The following is a 19,256-nucleotide window of genomic DNA, read 5'->3' as shown; positions in this document are numbered from 1 at the left end:
ATAATGCATAATTTGCATATTTAAATATAAAATGTCAGAAAACTTGTAATACAAAAAATAATTGTCTTAATGTAAGTAATCAACTGGAGAAGTTTCATGGTGATATCTATTAGTTAAACTGTTTACCCCAGTCACCTGTAGTGTATCTTCTTTAGTTTTAAATTCAGCTTGTATTACCAAAGTTAAACGTTTATCATGCTACTGAAATCCTTCACTTCACACTGACAGAAATGCATAAAGTTTGAAACATAAAAGCAAGAAAATAAATGTACCTTTCACAGTGATCTTGAGATAGAGAAGATCTGTTCCGTCGGGAAATGGACACCGACAGGTGTAGCTCCCACTATCCACTGGTGTTAAACTGGCCAGGTGAAGAAATACAGTCTGATTCACCGTCATAATAGTGAACCTGGGGTCACATTCAGGCACAAAGTCCCGTCCATGTTGATACATCAGTGAACAGTGTTCTCCCAGGCTCCTTTCTCTGCTGATCTTACAATAAACCAGTGCGTTCTTACGCAGGGATTCAGTGGAGCATAGTGGAGCAACATACGGCTCTCTCCCAGTGGTCATCACATGAGTCACTGCAATGGAAAAGACACTTTGAATGGCTTAGTTTTATTTACACATACAGTAAATGACTGCACTAGAATAAGAAGGATAATGTTGATACACTCATAAACTGTGTAATGAAAAGCTCCTGTACAGTACCTTCATGGTCAAAACACAAACACAGTGGCAGAAGATGAACAAGCCAGAGTTTCCACTGATCCATAATCACAGAGAGCTGTCAGTAAACTATACTGAAGACAGTAAGATTACACTGGTACCTTAACCTCAATACCTAAATATGAGCCAATGGGCTGACAAGGACGTGTCTTAATAAGGAAGTAGACTTTCTGTACGTTCAAATTAAGACTCTCTCATACAAGAGGTATAGAAGGAAAAGAATAAATTGCTCACCAAAGTGCAGGGGATTTCACACACAGATCATCCAAATGGACCTGACCTGGTATTGTCTCTGAAAATAAGATTTATATCAGTGGAGCGGTAAACACACACCAAAAAAACAAATCAAGGATGCATCTTTATTTGTACACGCACGATTAGAGCTTTTCTGAGCTTTACAACTAAACTTACAGTATCCTAAACTACAGTGTTTTTCTCAACAAAAACATCTACATTTATACGATTTTTTCACCGGCAATAATTCTTTCTCAGGATAAACCAACTCCAGTTACAATAATGAATAGCAGTGGTGCAAACAAAACTTTTGGATTTGCATTAATACATTTTTATTCACAAACTTATTTTAAGTTTTGCTCTCAAATCTATTCTCTTTGACCGCATAATAAAGACACAAAAGTAGCCCCATAGGAAATACTTCCTACTACTACTGTAATTAGTAATGAAACTCTCCTGTACTGTAGCTTCAGTGTCGAAACAACACAACTAACACTGGTTTCACTGAAAAACAGCTAAAGCCCCATTGCTAAAGGATAAACAGTGTTTATACTGCACATACAAAACCAACAGTAGCATCATAGAGAAAGAATGTGATGACAAACTTACCGAGTCAGAGGTCTTTGATTCTTCAAATTCAAGCAATTCAACGACTTTCAAGAACTTGTTTAAGGACGTACGTCGTGCCCTATAGGCGAAATTCAGATTTGGAGCCCCCAATGCCGCTTTAATGTTAGGGTACCGCAACACACATCAGACATCACAATGGTTTTAAGACAAAAATTAAGATTTTTATTTTCATAAAAAACTGTATTTATTATAATATAAATTAACATTTGGTCCCTGATATTGTTGGTTTAATTGTGTTGAGTCAGTTTCACTACGAGAGCTACAGAGGTGAAAAGTGTATTTCTTTATTTATTTGTTCATTTGATACCTCAATGCAGAAAATGAGGAAGGGCGCCCAACGGCATTTTGTATTTGAAGTTTTCTTTAAGAGGGTGACCAATGCCCCCCAGAAGGTGGCGACCTAAGCGACCACTTATATGGCCTATGCTTTAAGCCAGCCCCGAGGACGTATGACTTAGAAAATTGGTTTGAAGGAAGACTTGACACTGATCAAAATGAGATATATTACATGTGATATGAGACCAGACAGCAATTGAATGGCCAGAAGTTATTTTCCCGGGTTAAGAAATTTATGAACGAGATAGATAAATTTGACTTTATTGTCCTCAAGAGGGAAATTAGTTTCCTCTGGAGTATCTATTCATCCATAAACACCCAGACATAAAACATCCAAGTACAAATTCAAAAAATGTAAACTTCCAGGAGTCTGGGATTCATGTTGCAAGTAAAAATATGAGGCACCTCACACAAACTTTGAATATTCACATGACTAAACTGTCTCAGTGTGTAGCTGTGGTCCATTTAGAATAGCCAACAGAATAGTGGATGTAGAGAGTGATGCCCCAGAGGGCTGTCAAGATTATTACCAGGACAATAAAAAAATTCTGGATCCTCTGGCTCTGATCCAGCTTCCGCTCCAGGCGACTGCTGCGGGCCATCAGCTGCAGGAGCTGACAATGACAACAGAAGCTTTAAGAATACAGTCAGAAATATGTTCAAAACAGAGGAAAAGTCAGTTTGGATTGTTATTATCACAGTACAATTGCAGGAGAGCAGCATGAACAAGTTTGGTACAAAGCTCACAACTAACCGTGGCGTGAATCCTCTGATGATCGCTTCCGGTCGGCGGCGTGTTGTAGTTGTCGGTCGTCAGTCTGAGGGCAGAGTTCACATCCTGCAGGACGTGACACTCCAGTCTGAAAAAACATGTATTTGTATTTGTTGCCATCTTATTTTTCTTTTGGGACCAAATTAAATTGGTTTTAAAGATAAGCATTGGAACATAAATCAAAAAATATATATTAAAAAAATAAATAATTTTAATATTAACATTAATAAATGTCCCCCAAAAGAAAAAATAATGACAAAAAAATAATAATATAAAAAAACTTAATGGAGACTCCCACCTCCCAAATAAATCTCTGTTCAACACACTAGGATATATGTTATGATACAATTAAATTACATACGTTTTTGTAATTTTACTAAAGGCTTTTGTCCAGGATAAGATATGAATATGCCATCTTATTTTTTTTGTGACCAAATATTATTGGTTTTAAATATGTGCATCGGTAATTATTAACAACAACAAAAATGACATAGTTCAAAACAAACCATAAATCAAAACATATATAATACAAAATAAATAATATTAATGTCAATGTTTTTAATCAATATGAATAAATGTCCCGTAAAATAACAAATATTAATAAAAAATAAAAAAACTTAATGGCGATTCCCAACCCCCAAATAAATTAAGTTATATAATTTGTTTAAATTTACTTAAGGCTCCTGTCCAGTATAAGATAGTAATATAAACATCCCATCTTATGAATGACATATTCAACACTTTGTGTCTTTGTTAAACATGACTCAACACTCATTTTTTCACACAGAACAGATGCTTAATTCATGAAATGATAACTCCTCTTTAATATTAAACAGTTATTATCAGTCTGACCTTTGCATTGAAGGGATCTCCTCCCAGAACCTGAGCAGGTCCTGGCTGCCAACTCTGGTACTGGTCTCCATTTCAGCAACCATGACTGAAATGACTGCACAAATGAATGATGAGCTTTAAATATAAAAGGAGTATCAACAAGTTGTTGGGCCTGGCTGAGTGATGGTGCAGACCTACCTTCACACAGGAACAAACTGATCTCCACCGAGGTCCAGCTGCTGTTAAAAATAAATTTGTGAATAAAAATGTATTGATGCAAATCAAAAAGTTGAGTTTGCTGTTGAGCTTGATCTCGTCGGTGGGACCTTTATATTAACAAACACAACTTTCGGAAATACAAACAAAACTTTTGGATCTACAAACAAAACTTTTGGATTTACAAAAGTTTTTGATTCACAAACAAAAGTTCTTGATTTTCCATTAATACATTTTTAATCACAAATTTATTTTACAAATCTATTCTGTTTGATTGCATAACAAAGTCACAAATGTAACTCCATAAAATATTAGCATCTCTAATTCATTTGAACTAATACTTACTACATTTTTAATACACAGAGTTGTTTGTTTTTTTAAAGTTTAAATGCAAGGTTGTTAAAAGCATCGGCCGCATATTAAGTCTCACTTAACCTCTACTTGCTTTCACTGTAAGTTGACCACAGAGCCAGCAGAACGTCTAGAGTGTAAATGTAATGTAAGTGGGTTTGCAGAGGTGGTTTTAGAGTCACATTACGGAGGACGAGAAGACAGATTTAAATAGGTTTACAGGAAATGGACCCAGGTAGATGCACACCAACAATGACTTTTCTGTTTCCGGTTTAAATGCTGAAACACATTCAAGTGACTGGAGGATGAATCTTGGTCAAGTGTTCCTGCACCACAGTCATAAAAATCATGTGTGTATAAAGTAGTCTAATTTGTATTTTTGTGATATTGATAATATATTTATTTAATTACTTATTTAATAATGCAGCAAGAAGACGCTGAACACCATCTACTATACCGGCCACAGAGAAATAAATGGTGCTCAAAGTTATTTTACAAGCAGCTACTCTGACAAGAAAAGGAAGGAAGAGAAGTACATAAGAGAAACCACTGCGTCAATAACAGCTTGTATTCTGGGTGTGGTGGCTTTTCTTCTGCGCTGCTCACTCTTGCTTGCTTGCAATGTTGGTGATGGTGTCAAATAATAATGGGTTATACTTCTGGAGCCTAACTATTAGAAAGCAAAGAGCCAAATACGATACAGAGAAGCCTTTTTGATTTTAAGGGGTGTAAGACAACTTAAACAGCCTCGTCCTGCATTAGAAAAGTACGCAGTTAAAACAGCAAAAGAGCTAATAGAACAATGGCCAAGTGTCGGGGAGAAGAAATCATTGAATTTGTCTATTTGTCTAAGCCTATTAAGTATGCAAATTTGTAAAAAAAAAAAAAAAAAAAAAAATACATACTGTATTACATGTACATATTTCTCTATGCGTAGAGAAATGTAAAAAGAAATGTACAGACATAAATAAGTTTGGGGAAATGAATAAGGAGTGAAATGCAAAGAAGTAAATCATGCATAAATAAATAAATTGAAAAATGAATTGAAAATAAATGGAAAAGGTGCATAAATAAATAAATAAACAAATAGATAAATAATAAATGCAAAAATAAAGGAATGAATAAATACAAAATAAAAACAAAAATAAATTATTACATTTAATAATTAATTCAAATAAATACCTAAAAAAAACAGAAGAGTAAATAAATTATGGAATTAATTCAAAGATAAATAAATAAAGAAGCAAATTAAAACAGAAATGTCAATTTATGTCACATTTGATCAATTAATTAATGTCTATATTTATTTTAAATATTATTTTTCCTACATTTAATGACATTATTTATTGATTGAGTTATTTATTTATTTAATATCAGGTATCAATACATGCATCACCAATCATTGTAACATTTTTAACTACAATGGACACTCTAAAAGACGTAAAATATTTAAATATAATATACATACAAAGTGTTTTCTTATTAGTGTTAGTGCAGGAAATGACTGAACATTAATATTATTTAAATTGTAAAATTGCACGGCAGCACTATGATTAACAAATATTAAAAATATATATAAAAGATGAATAATTAATATGTTTTATGATTGTGACCAAATACAAATATATGGTGTTGGTAACTTTAGTATAACAGTCACCAACACATTCACACCATCAATACAGATTTATAGAATAAAATTACCGAAATAATATAAGAATATATAAATATAAGAATTAGGAGCAGGTATAAAATGTGAAACTACCCATCATGCAGTAGAAGATATATATATATAAAAAATAATATTTACCTCTCATGATCCATGGTATTTAATATACCTTTAGTTCAGCTGTAAATGAAAGAAGAAGGTCATTGTATACCTGGACAATTTTGAAACACATGATGAATTATTATCCACGATGCACTGGGTGTATTAATGCATACATGGACTACTATTTACACATCAATCTAAGGTAGTATTCAGGGGAGTAATACATGATATGCTTCAGAAAATCCATGTTCTGGAAACGAGAAAAGACTTATTCTATTGTGTTAACTCGTCCATTCAAACATCAGAGGAGGAGGAGATGTATTTTGAAAAGGCACATCTGTCTTTTTGCATTTCCTCTAAAAGCTTTGAAGCCTCAAGCCACAGCATGACCCAGATATACAGTCAAACATGTCTCACAGCACTCAAACACTCCCCCCCCTCCTTCCTGAAATATCACAATGTCCTTGCTCCCATAATGTTAATTCAAAACCTAAAACCAGACGTAGAAATATGTGGTGGTTTTACAAAATGTTTAGCTACAGAATCAAGAATAAAGTGCAATACACTGATAATGAAAACAGCATTTTAGAATAAAAACAATGGTGTACATGTGAAGACAAATTACATAAGAAAACTTAATTTAGACACATTTAGAGATTCACCTTTGACCCTCATGGCGTGTCCACACACGTTGACAGCTTCACCCTAAATCAGACAGAAAAAAAACATAATTAATTTTGTACATCAGAGGTAGGCACTGATATGAACAGTACTGCAAACTAAAGGCTAAAACTATCCACTGAGAAAGCAAGGTCTTTTATTATTAGACATGCTTTAAAAACTGCCAAAATGGTTAAATGTAAGATATTAAAACCTCACAATTAAAATCAATTTCCATTCGAAAAAAAAGCAATTGTATTAAACTACAACTCCCATTTATTACAACTGTATAATGACACATGTTTCACCCTTTAAAGCTATTTCTTTTTTTATTGTGTTATAAAGTTATTGCAAAAAAAGTGAAGACATGTGCAGGGACATATATATATATAAAAAAATACATTATACAGAGAAAGACAAATAACAAAGTACAAAAACAAAACAAAACAAAAACAACACAAGGGGATAAAAGCAGGTTGAAGAATGTGTATATGTGTGTGTGTGTGTGTGTGTGTGTGTGTGTGTGTGTGATGTGGATAATGGTTGTGTGTTTGGCATTGGAAGAGGCTAGATGTATATATGTATATGTATATATGTATATATATATATGACATTAATTCCCTTCTACATCCACAAGGTGGAGCCAAATAGCCTGACTATTTTGCAGTGTCTCAAAGGCTTCTGGGTAATTTGTCTCACAGGAAGCACCATGAGCTGCTAAACAAGTAGACATCACATGGCTTGGTAAAGGGTTGCTAATAAAGAGGCGTTCAGTATTGTAAATACACTTTATACTTCAGCAGGAAGATTCACTCCACTGCAGGCTTCTTCAGTCATGGTAAGGCAGCCGAGAAGGTGAACTCTTACCGTGTTTAGTTTGCTCTCTAAAGGTGAACTGGTGGTCATGATGTTACTGCAGCAGAGAGGAGCTTTTACTGAGGCGTTTAAGGACCTGTTTGGGTGTAGGAATATTTAGGTGTTGTGCAGAGTTGTGTCCTCAGGAAGTGGCACATTTGCACACCTCTGGTCTCTTTGATTCAATGCATTCATGGTTCAAATGGTCAACATGCCATGTGCAGTTTAGTGACAATATATATAATTATTTTTTGGGTCTTTTTAAGTATAAATTTACATTAATTTAAATTAATCCCACTATGAAAACACAGTAATTTATAGAATTCAAATAAACTTGTATTTTGTATTTTTTGTAGTATATACTTTCATTTTATTTGAATGTAGTATATTTGGGCAGACTAATGGATTTCTGGCGTATGAGATGTATTTCTCTCCATCAGCTAAATTGTATGACATAACAAAGTTTGATTTATGTAAACAGAAATGACCACAATCCGTTAAATTGTTCATTTGTACATGCTAAAGTTTATCAGCCTATTTTACCTGTAGTTTGGGATTTATCCTATAATTATTATTATTACTGTCAATGTGTACTTTATTTTTATTATTTATTCAATTTAATTTTTTTCCTTATTTACTTTTTCTTTTTTTGTGGGTTAGGTGGGAGGGGGCTTTGGGGGAAAAATACCAAAATATGGAGGGACAATCATTTACATTTGTGATCTATTTGTATGTTTCTGTACACCTGATGTTACTCCCAATAAATTATTATGGAAAAAACACATTGAATAATATGAAATCAAGCATAAAAACTATACTGATCTGTCTCATTGGTAGGAGGACATCAGCACTGTGAAGTCCTGGTTTTCCAGCCCCGTTTACAGCCGCTACTGGCAGCACTACGAGCAAGCTATGGCCTGGCACCAGAGACACAAGCGAGCCTACCGGAAGGCCTTGGAGGCTGCCTACGGCCACGCTTACAGCCAGGAGCATCGTCCCAGCAGCCACCAGCAGCAGCAGCAACGCTACGCAGACTGGAACGCAGGGGAGGGCGACAGCGACGACGGGGACGAGGAGAGCAGCTCGGACAGCGAGATCGAATGTGATGTCAGCAACATGGAGATCAGCGAGGAGCTTCGGCAGTACTTCGCCCAGACGGAGAAACACAGAGAGGAGCTGAGTAAGAGAAATTTGCCAATTTGTTTCTTCTCCCATCTCCATTAATGTACCAGTACATCAGCTTAGGGATGTAATCAGATATAGTTAGTGTAAGGTGAAGAGACTGGCTGCTATGTGTCTGAAAATAATCAGATTTCTTGTCCTTGCAGAGAAGCAGCAGCAGATGGAGGCCGAGCAGCACGAAAGCTACGTCCCGGCCGACCAGGACATGCGCGGCGCCTCCTGGCGAAGCAGCGCAGCCCCTCCCGCGGAGCGACCCGGCGCGAGACGTGGGGCTGAGATGAAGAAGCTATTCGGCAAGGACGCGGCCAAGATCATGGCCATGGAGGCGGCGATGCAGCTCAATTTCGACAGAAACTGTGACCTCAAACAGCCCAAGTACTGGCCCGTTATCCCGCTGAAACTGTGAAGGCTGTAAACTGTTTTGAGTTGGAGGAAATCCCTCCTCTGATCTCTTGGTGAGACAGCAGCTTTGTCGCGTAATGGATTGTGGCTGTCGACGCTGCTGATGTAGAACTAATGGTGTGGGTTCGCTGAGGGTTACAAGTTATTTTAAGCACAGAAAAAAGTTGCATTAATTAGCTGAGCTTCTGCTTAGCCGGGCGCGAATGTCACTGACCTGTCAGCTGCTGCTCTAAATGAAAACTTGTGATTTTGATGCTACACATATTGTTGTTTTTTTTACCGAAAGTTATTTTTAACTCGAGCACTACGTTTTTTTTTGTCCTTCCACCGTTGTTTTTGCTAGAATTCAGGACAAAAAACTGAAAAGCACCAAGAATAAAAAAGAGTGTCAGCTGATGTACAGTAACACTGCTCCTGTAGGTGATGTAAATATATTCAAACAACATGTGCCTGCGTGTTTCCCCCTAATCTCTCTCTGTTTACCCTCCAGCTCGGCGATGTTACATGCTGCAGTAGCTCCTCTTATGCCTGTCAACTTAGTTTAACCACAAAAACATTTTCAACCCCCGTTTCCTCTGTTTCAAATTTAGAGGCGCTCCCGCATGGCTGCGTCTGATATTCCACTTCTCAACATACACGAAGAGTGATTTGTTGTTGTTGCTTCTAAACCGCGCCTCTCTGATTCTGACATTTCATCGGCTTCAAAGCCGCTCGTGTGGTTTCTCAGGAGGGACGTCGACTATTCTCTTTTATCTTGTGCCACCACCCAGCACCCTTTTTTTTTTTTAGACTGAAGGATATGTATTTTAATATAAATTCTGTTTATAATAAAGTCTGGATTTGTCAGTGCTGATTTCTTATTTACCTCTCTCTGGTCTGGTTCTTAATTAAATTACTGCGATTAAGCTTTTGGGCTGTACATTTCTACATCCAAAATATTGTAATAAAATGAAACATTTTTGCACTTGATAAAGGAAGTGTAAAGAAAGGGGTACTCTGATACTTCATTTAAGTAAAACTATCAAAACAACAATGTAAAAATACTTCATGACAGTAAAAGTCCTGCATTCAAAATCTACTTGAATATGAAAGTACAGAAGGTTGGAAACCACTGGTTTAATCTTAAACTATGCAGTGTATTTATTAGGGCTGTCCTCGACTACAGAAATACTTAGTCGACTAACATTCGTACGATTTTGTCGACTAATTGATTTAATTGACAGATCTGTAAAGTTTCTCTTCAAAGAATAATACAAAAGCACCACTTTAAATCTCGTGTTTATCAGAGATGTGCTCAGAAGTTTCTTGGAAAATAAGTCATTCAGCATGAGAAAAGCATAAAAATCGACTAAAGAAATCATATTCGATTAAGACCAAAACAACCGTTTAGTCGACTAAGAGGGGGCAGCCCTAATATTTATAAGATCAGCATGTTTTTTAATATGAAATCTAATCAGTAACCAGTAACTATTGCTGCCAATTCATGTCGTGGGGTAAAAAGTACAATATCTCCCTCTGAAATGTACTGGAATTTAAGTATATTGAAAATAGGACTGTCAAAGCAATTCGTTTTAACGCCACACATTTTTTTAATGTATTAACGCAACTTGTGATCTTTAGGTTGTGGCTCAGTTTTAAAGTTAGAGTGAAGATACTGGTATCATGAAGCTAGAAAACCTAACTAGCTTGTTGTGAAGGAGGCTAAATAACGCTCCAAACTTGCGCTAAATTTTGGTGAGGAAAAACTGGCATGGCCATTTTCAAAGGGGTCCTTTGACCTCTGACCTCAAGATATGTGAATGTAAATGGGTTCTATGGGTTCTTAAAGTCCTAATAGTTCTCATATGGGGGTCAGGCTTGGTTGTGGAGCCTGATGGCTACCAGCATGAAGGACTGATGTTACAAATAACCCTATAGTTTGGTTAACAATGCATCTAAATAATGACATTAAGTGGTTTGTTTTTTGCATCCTTTCCTTTTTCTTTAATAACGCCTGGAGAACCAATGAGGACACTTGGAGCGGATTAGTGGAGTCTGATCCATCTCCGGACCCAGCTGTGACGTCAGCCCTCCCCCTCCACCCCCGCCATCCCCCCTGAGCCCGAGACGGGACGTCCAGTTGTTTGTATGCAGCCCCCCCTCCAAACTCCAAACAACCTGTGGACATCAGCTTGGAGCTTCGCCACATTTTTTCTCGGGGCCAGCTGCAAAATGGGTAAGTGAGCTGTTCTCTACTTCTGTTTCTGTTTTACTTTCCTCTCAACAGAAGAAGAAACTGATTCTTTTTGTTCCCTTTCTTTTTTGATGCTCTTCTTCCAGCAGCTGCTGCGACCCTTTTCTACTTTTACGCACTGCGCGTGACTCCAATTTGCATTTCTATCTGCTAATCAGTTTAAAGGCTCAAGCGGAAAAATGTTGACTTTCACCGCTTCTCTCTGCATTGATTGCAATCAGGTAATAGTAATATTATCTATCCTTTGAAGGATCTCATCTCCAGACTGTTAGTTGTGGACATCATGGGTCAGTTTGGCACTTGCGCAATTACGCATGATCACGTGTTGAGTGTAACTATGCTCTGTGTTGTTGGTTAGTGTCACACTGTGCAAACAAGCTGCAGTAAACGAAAAGGCATGTAGCCCCTGCAGTATGTTGGGTTTCTTTGTCTGTGTCTGTGTCTGTGTGTGTGTGTCTGTGTCTGTGTGTGTGTTAAGGCTTTTAAAGGTTAAGACAGGAGCAACCTAAAGATTTCCCTTTCAAAATAATCCATCACTGCATATGTTTTCCAGACTTTTCTTAAAGTGTTTGAACTTTCTTTAATGTGAGTTTAATGACTATTAACACAAATCTGTATATACATAGTGACACTTCAGTGATTTTCAGACTAACGTCTCCTCCTGCGAGGTTAAGTGTGAGCTCCTCATGTGAGAGTCCATGTTGATTGGATTAAGAGGGAGTGATCCGTTCCCTCGCTGTGGATTAAACAGGCTGGACAAGGTTGGAACACGGAAGACAATGTCTGTTGTGTACAGTACATGTGGATGCAGTTTGTTTTTAGAAGCTTTATTTAGTCAGGTAATGTCATTGAGATCTGTTTTACCAGAGAGACATGAGAGCACAGTAGGAAAAACAAGTGTACAAACAACATCAGAAACAATTAGACATCTCTTAAAAAAAAAAAGGCCCAAAATTAAAGTTTAAATTCATACTTTTATTTGTATTTATTTATTTATTCTATTCTATTCTATTTTATGTCATTGTATGTAATTTAATTTAATTTATTTGTTTATTTATTTGGGGGGTATTTGTTAATATCATTATTGGTAATACTTTTATTTTATTTATTTATTCATCTATTTATTATTTATTTTATTTTATTATTTGGGGGGTATTTGTACATATAATTATTAGTAATACTTTTACTTTATTTATTTATTATTATTATAATTATTGTTTTGTCTTTTTCAAATAATGTTTTGTTTTAAATTATGTAATTTTTTGGATTATAATTTTCAATGCATATCTTTAAAAGCAATAAAATTAGATTACAAAAAATGCTGAGATCTTTTCTAAAATACAGTAGGTTCAGTATATTGGTGTGTTATAAGTGTTTTATTTTATTTATTTATTTTTTGCTTTAGAGCAATGCTATTTGAATCATAACATCCAGAAAGTTCTCTTCCAAAAATATCTAGTTTAAGGTCAAACCAGTGCAGGAAAGGACATAACGACCTACTGTGAGGTTATATTCAGACATGTACTGTATGTGTAGTATACAGTATTAAGCACAGATAGATGTTGACATTGATAACACCAGTTCCTCGTGCATGAAAAGCCAAGCAAAACAAACCAAACAGCCGAGAAGGTGAAAACACATCAGACTTTTCTAGCACGGTTGAGATCATAGGAAACAGATTATAGATGTGGTTTCCAATTTGTTTTGGAAGAGCACAACGTGTTGGCGGACACTGAAACCAGTAGCATTCCGATTGATCTCATTGGCCCACTGATCCAACTTTTCCAAGCATTTCTCTCTTTGTCTCTCTCTCCCATTCACAACATCTGTTTCCAATAAGGCAGCAGGGCCGTTTATCGCCTCCAGGCCGGTGAGAAGTTGAGAACAGACAGGATGTAGTCCGGTGACATGATTTACTGCGATGTGGAACTGGAGCAATTTTCCTGGAGGAAGCCATCGTAAAACTTCTCTTCTTTCAGCTCCCCTTGTTTTCTTGTTATTCCCCCAAACTGCTACTTTAGTCTCATCATCGTCAGCAGCATCATCCCATCTTTCATCTCCTCCTCTCATCGTCTTCATCATTATTCTCTCCACCCCCCCCCCATCTCCCTTCTTCTTTCCTCTCCTCCCCCTCCTGTGCGTCCTCCTTTCGTGAATTCGCTCTTTGTGCTCGCTGCAGTTTTTTCGTCTCTGTGGATGTGTGCAAACTCACATCCTCTTGCATCCTCTTGCATTGCTACGCGCTGATCTGCAGAATGGATGCTGAATGTTAACAGCCGTCAAGCGGACGGACTTCAAAAACGGCTGCAGATTTTAAAGGATTGTTTTATTCTGAAGGAATAAATGATCACTCGGCTGGAAAAACAGGAGAAAGTGGAACGATCCAGTGACCTGATTAGAATAACAGTGTGCCGACACTTAAACTGCAGCAGTGGTGTCATAATAATAGTCTGGGGAAAGTCATAATCACTGTTTCATATCTGTATATAGACTGAGTTTGCAAGTTGCTGACTTTTTTGCACTTTGTTAAATCTTATATTTGACCCCTAATGGTTAGAAAACTGTATGAATGAACATACACAAGATGTGTGTCGTTATGTAATGCAGTAGATCTATAATAGATTATATGGAAATTGGTAAAATTATGTATCACAAACCTTCAGGCTCAGAACAGCAGAGCACATTTTCCAGCATTAACAAGTGTTGATTTCTCAGCGTTAATTATCAGGAGTTGACAAGTTGTTTGTTCACTCACACGGCTGAGATGACTCAGGGGGCAGCTTCTCAGAAACTATCTAAAAGTGTTAAATTAACTCTGATAGTTGTGGACTTGTATCAGAACTGGCAGAGCTGTTGATCTTTACACCCCGAGAGTCAAATTAAGACCGACAATTGGCAAATTTGGAATTGGCCGCGTTGAGTGTTTAATGATTCAGACTGAACGCCTCAGAAAGAGAATCCGTAGGTTACATGACAGATATGGATGAGTGGAAAAGCTCAGTAAAACTAGGCCAAAACGGCAATGAGCTAACTAGTTGGGAGCATGCTTTTGCTGGTCAATCTATTGTTTCTTTATTGTGCCGTTAACTCTGGACTCTTTTACAACGAAGTAGGCAACTTGTGTAGGCTACTCTTGACAGTGGAGAATTAATACAGTGAATGTTTAACACAGCTAATATGCCACAATAGTGTCCTCCATTTAGGACTCTGTTCCCACAAAAATCTGTATTGTAAAGACAACTTGCTATTGGTCAACGGCCCAAATTTGAACGTGACACTTCCATTGAAATGACTGGATTTTGCCAATGCTGGTGTGACCTGGCCTTTGAGTTTCACAAAAGACAATCTGGCAAGGAAGTGAGGAAAAAGAGCAGGTATAAATACTGAGGTGTTGATGTGGGGATTGGATGCATCCAAAGTCTCTTAAATTGCATCCAAGTTTCCCCCACTTGCGTCTCTCCATGCATCCCCGGTGGGAGGGACGCAAGGAAACGACGCAAGTGAGGGAAACACGTGGAGACTTTGGAGGCACCCAGGGAGGGAATAGCCGGCTCTGTTGTGACATGGAAGTCAGCGGCTGGCAGACAAACAGCAAAACTGTTTCAGCGACAGAGTGCTTTCTCCAGCTTTTGTACTTCATCGTCCTGTTAGTCTCACAATTGATTTTGTGGTTTTATTGATCACTTTTAGGGTGCGATGGATCCAGTATCAAACCATATGACGGAAACCTACAACCTGACGTCCAAGCAGTTTTCTCTTACACTTAAAATGTTGTTGCCTTTCTTCTATATTGACTTTGCTATTGATTTTATGTCCTCTGCTCTTTGTATAGTGGTTTATTAATGTTTTGAAAGGTCTTCTTTAGCCTTAGTAACACATATTTGTGTTGTGCCATTGATTTGGTCCTTGCATGCATCCACGTCTTCTCCACATATTTGCTCTCATATTTAGTCTGCTTGTCTTTTTCCTTATCCAGCATGTGAGCGTTTTAAGCTCAGCCCCGACGGCTACTCTGATGTGTCAGAACCGGTCGTCGTCGAGGGGACCTGTTGCCATGGCGACGCGGCGATGCACAAAGCTCCGAGGGCGGGCGTCGTCTCAAAATCCCGGCACATGCGAACGGTCATACATCTGATCACACGAGCCCACACAAAAATAGGAGGAATATGAATATATATACACACGGAGACGTTCTCCCTCCCCTCGAGTGATGATGATGATGAGGATAATGAACCCACCCTTCTTTCCTACACACGATGACTCACGGTGTGCATGCATACTGTAGACCGAAGCAGCTCCAACGCTGCTGCTGCTGCTGGCATGTTGAGTACAGTAGGTCACAGGTGCAACAGCTCGTGAGTCACATGACACTTAGAGAGGTCACGTGATGCAGGCAGGCAGCCTGGGAGTGGTGTGTGTGTGTGTGTGGCATCGGGGTGGGGTGTGCAGTTGTTGGGATGACGATGACAACATAACATCATGTGGAGCAGACTGCGGACCAAATCTGGGCCAGCGGGATTAGCGGCTCGTCGGATAAAATGCTGGACGGAGGGGGCGGTGGGGGGATGGGTGTGTGGGTGTGTGTGTGTGTGTGTGGAGGTGAGTGGAGGTGAAGCCATCCGTACTGACAGGAGTCAGATATTGTATAGGTTGCGAAGTGCTCCCTCGCTTTGATTTTTACTCCTACAGGTGGTTCTAGTAGAGGGTGGGCGTTCAGGAGTGTGTGTGTGTGTGTGTGTGTGTGTGTGTGTGTGTGTGTGTGTGTGTGAGTGTGTGTGTGAGTGTGTGTGTTTGTGATGACGTTACACATTAAAGTGAAACTTTGCAATCGCATGCAAATTGAGTGCACACAGGAGGTGCAGGTGTTTCGGGCAGCAGATGACGACGAAGGATTAGTTTACATGAATTTGCATTATGGTTGCTCATGTGCCTGCTTTTCTGTTTCGTGTGGAAGGGTGTAAAGAGAGGAAGAAACTCTGCATTTGTGCGGAAAATTCCTTTAAAATAACAATAAGGCTATGAATTAATCAACAAAAAGGTGTTATGCTGATACATTTAGATTGTGTGTGTTGGAGAGGGGACTAACCTTTGTCAGCATCCGGCGGTTCTGTTCAGGGATGAGAGGGAAGCGTCTCCTTGGCGACCGACGGCTGGGAGGGCGGGGGGTGCGAAACTGGGTCATCATCACCACCACAGATTAAGGGCCCGGATCTGAACACACACACATCAAAGAACACACACTTAGACAAACACACTATCTCTGCAGAGCGACTATATGAACTTCTCAGGTGAGGAGACAATGCAAGGTGCTTCCATGTGGCTCTCTGCCAAAGGTTTCCTTTTTAGAGGAAGCCACAAGCCCATTAAAATAGCAAGGATTAGACTAAAGCGACAGCGGGAGGCTGGCAAAGCCGTCGCTGAGACACTCCGCTTGTTTCTCTCTGTGTGTGTGTGTGTGTGTGCCGGCGTCTTTGTATGTTTATGTTTGCCAAAGTGATGCCCTGCTTCCAGCTTTTACTGATAAAACACTTCTATCGGACTAATGGAGGCAGATAAAGCCAGACAAACAGAAATATACAGGGTGACAGACAACTAAACTGTTGCATGGACAGGAGAAGATGTGACTCCTTTCATAAGAAAAAATGTACAAAATAGAGACACATTACGAAAGCATGCTTTTGTATTTCAAGGCTACATGTTTTTCACGGCTGAAAGAACCTTTGTGGACATAAGCAGATATTTTTCATGGTGATGGAGAAGAGGCGGCTTCATGACATGTACTGCAGCTAAAGTTGAGCTACGTTCAGCTTCTCCAAAATGCCTGTTTTGTACTATTAAACATATTACCTTTATTATAGGAAAAACATGAGAGCAATTATTCAACAGTGTTTATCTGCTCCAACATAAATACCAGGATGCCATTTTCAATTGAAAATAACTGGAAGACATAAAGCAGAAAACACACAGCTTCTCCAAGTCCTTAGCTGTGAGCAGGCAGCAATGTTTTTTTTGCCCGAGGCTTGGGACAACAGATACGACTACAGATAGGTCATGGCGAGGTCAACCTCCGGGATCAGAGCTCAAAGCCCGACAGTCAGTGTCAGCGCTCGACAAAAGAGATGCATAATAGTCTCGGAGCAACGTGTCAGGAAGACGGTTAAAAGGTCAATGCGATGCCTGTAGTGAGGCTCAGCGCCACACAGGAGACATTATCTAAACTGCATTAGTGCTCTTTGGAGAATCGATGTTCATTCATTTATTGGATGACTATTTATTATTTGTAGGGCTGTCAAAGTTAACGCGATAATAACGCAAATTTGTTTTAACGCCACTAAATTCTTTAACACATTAATGCAACATGCTATTTTTAGGTTGTAGCTGGCTCAGGTTTAAAGCAAGGAGGCTAAATTACGCTCCAAACTGTGGAAAAATTCATGGCAATCCGTCTAACAGTTGATATTTCAGTCTGGACCAAAGTGGTGGGCCTCTCAGAAGACATCGTGCATCTTGTTGCTGATTACTTCTTTTCACACGGGACAACTTTCTTACTTATTTACACCCCACTCTAACTGTCCACAAGAGTCTGATACTCTCAGGCAGCAACCCAGAAAAGCTTTGAACACTTTGGCTGCATGTCAACAACATGGGAGCAGAAATAATTTCACTGATGCTGCTGATATTTCTCTCAGTCCGTCCGTCTTCGTGGCTATCTTATAAATTTGGTTTCAGGCTTTTGGCAGCTGTTTTACGAGGCCACATGAGACGATTTCTAGGAACTGATAAAAGATCTGAATTAGTGCAGCCCTATTGGCGGTGTTAGACGTCTCCATGGCAACAGCAGAGCCAGTATCACTCTGAGATCAGACCGCTCTGATGTTGAGGATGTGACCATCATGAGAGCTTGTTGTGGAAATCTTTTAAAGTTTGAAATCAATGTGAAGCAGGTCTTTCCAGAGGTGTCCAGAGACTGCTGTGTCCTCCTTTTCTTCTTCTTCTTCTTCTTGATGACATAAAGGAGCGGCGATGTCCTCATTACTGTGGGACGACCCCATTTGGGCTCCACTTTTCTCGTCTCTGTCTCGCTGTAACGAGGGAAGACAGGCGTTGGACAGGCACTCACGGCTTTCTCCCTTTAATGGACGCCAAGAGGAGTCGCAGATAAGAAAGTCTGTGCAGCTGAGCAGGAGCTCTTTCTGAAGCCCAGCAATCGGCTGAAACGGCTCAAGATGCTGCGTGATTCAGTGAAGTCAGAGGGTGCACGGGTCAACGCTGAACATAAGGCTTCAAATCTGACATTTACACAGACATGCTCACGCAAACAAACACGCTGTTTAAGGTTGAAACTGCAGGCTGTGTGTATGGATTTATCTTTGGTGAACTGTGTCTGTCCTTTAAACCTCGCTTTATGTTTCTCATATATGGCTGAAGGGGATTATATGTGAATCCTGACTCCAAACACACTCGCACAATTAATATGAGGAGCTGCACAAAGTGAAATCATGTTCTCTCTTATAGATCTCTCAATCCATACATTGAATGTGAAACATTGTAGAATTGTTTAGCCACGATAACAGTGTGAGTCAATGTCCAGAATGAAATATCTCAACAACTGTTGGATGGATTGCCAACAAATTTTGCACAGACATTCATGATTCCCGGACGATGTTTCCAAATGACTTAGGCGACACAGATATTTTCCTTTAGCACCACCACCACCACTTGAATGCCAAGCATATAGGTACACAACTTCCCATGTTTCACTTAACGAGATATTCAAGATGAATTGTCTGAAAACAACTCACTGAAATGTTTCTTTTTAGTTGATTGTGTCTTATATTAAATGTGATTTTGACTAGTAATTAGCATGCTAGTGAGCTAATCTGAGATGGTAAACATGGTAAGCATCATACCTACTAAGCATCAGTATGTTGTGTGCTTTGTGAGAGCTGCTAACATCGTTGAGTGATAATTCAAGGCCGGTCTTAAAGGAGAAAAGTGATAGAGAAGAATGGAAGGAGATGGGTGCAAATGAATGAGACAGACAGGTAGAGTTGTGT

At 38.8% G+C, this 19,256-nt stretch overlaps 2 protein-coding genes across 7 annotated transcripts in view; one reads left to right on the top strand and one right to left on the bottom strand.

Moving 5' to 3' along the window:
- Positions 1–5,904: 5,904 nt before the first annotated feature.
- LOC119483480 (ras-related protein Rab-9A-like) overlaps positions 5,905–19,256 on the bottom strand; it is a 52,325-nt gene continuing 38,973 nt past the window's right edge. For 4 of the 6 annotated variants that reach the window (XR_005205699.1, XR_005205698.1, XR_005205700.1 and 1 more), the window contains 3 exons: positions 16,286–16,410; positions 6,530–6,572; positions 5,905–5,945 (listed from right to left, as the gene is read on the bottom strand). The gene's annotated coding sequence lies outside the window, so the exon portion shown is untranslated. The other 2 variants (XR_005205696.1, XR_005205697.1) reach the window with 2 other exon arrangements.
- Positions 7,206–9,826, top strand: gemin8 (gem (nuclear organelle) associated protein 8). The gene is made up of 3 exons (XM_037761591.1): positions 7,206–7,365; positions 8,220–8,562; positions 8,711–9,826. Exons 1-3 carry the CDS (start codon positions 7,363–7,365, stop codon positions 8,968–8,970), a joined length of 606 nt encoding a protein of 201 aa, XP_037617519.1. The 5' UTR covers positions 7,206–7,362; the 3' UTR covers positions 8,971–9,826.

This window comes from Sebastes umbrosus, chromosome 24 (assembly GCF_015220745.1).
Source record: "Sebastes umbrosus isolate fSebUmb1 chromosome 24, fSebUmb1.pri, whole genome shotgun sequence".
NCBI classification, from domain to species: domain Eukaryota; kingdom Metazoa; phylum Chordata; class Actinopteri; order Perciformes; family Sebastidae; genus Sebastes; species Sebastes umbrosus.
Note: the sequence above shows the minus strand (reverse complement) of the source record. Positions and strands in the feature narration are given on the sequence as shown.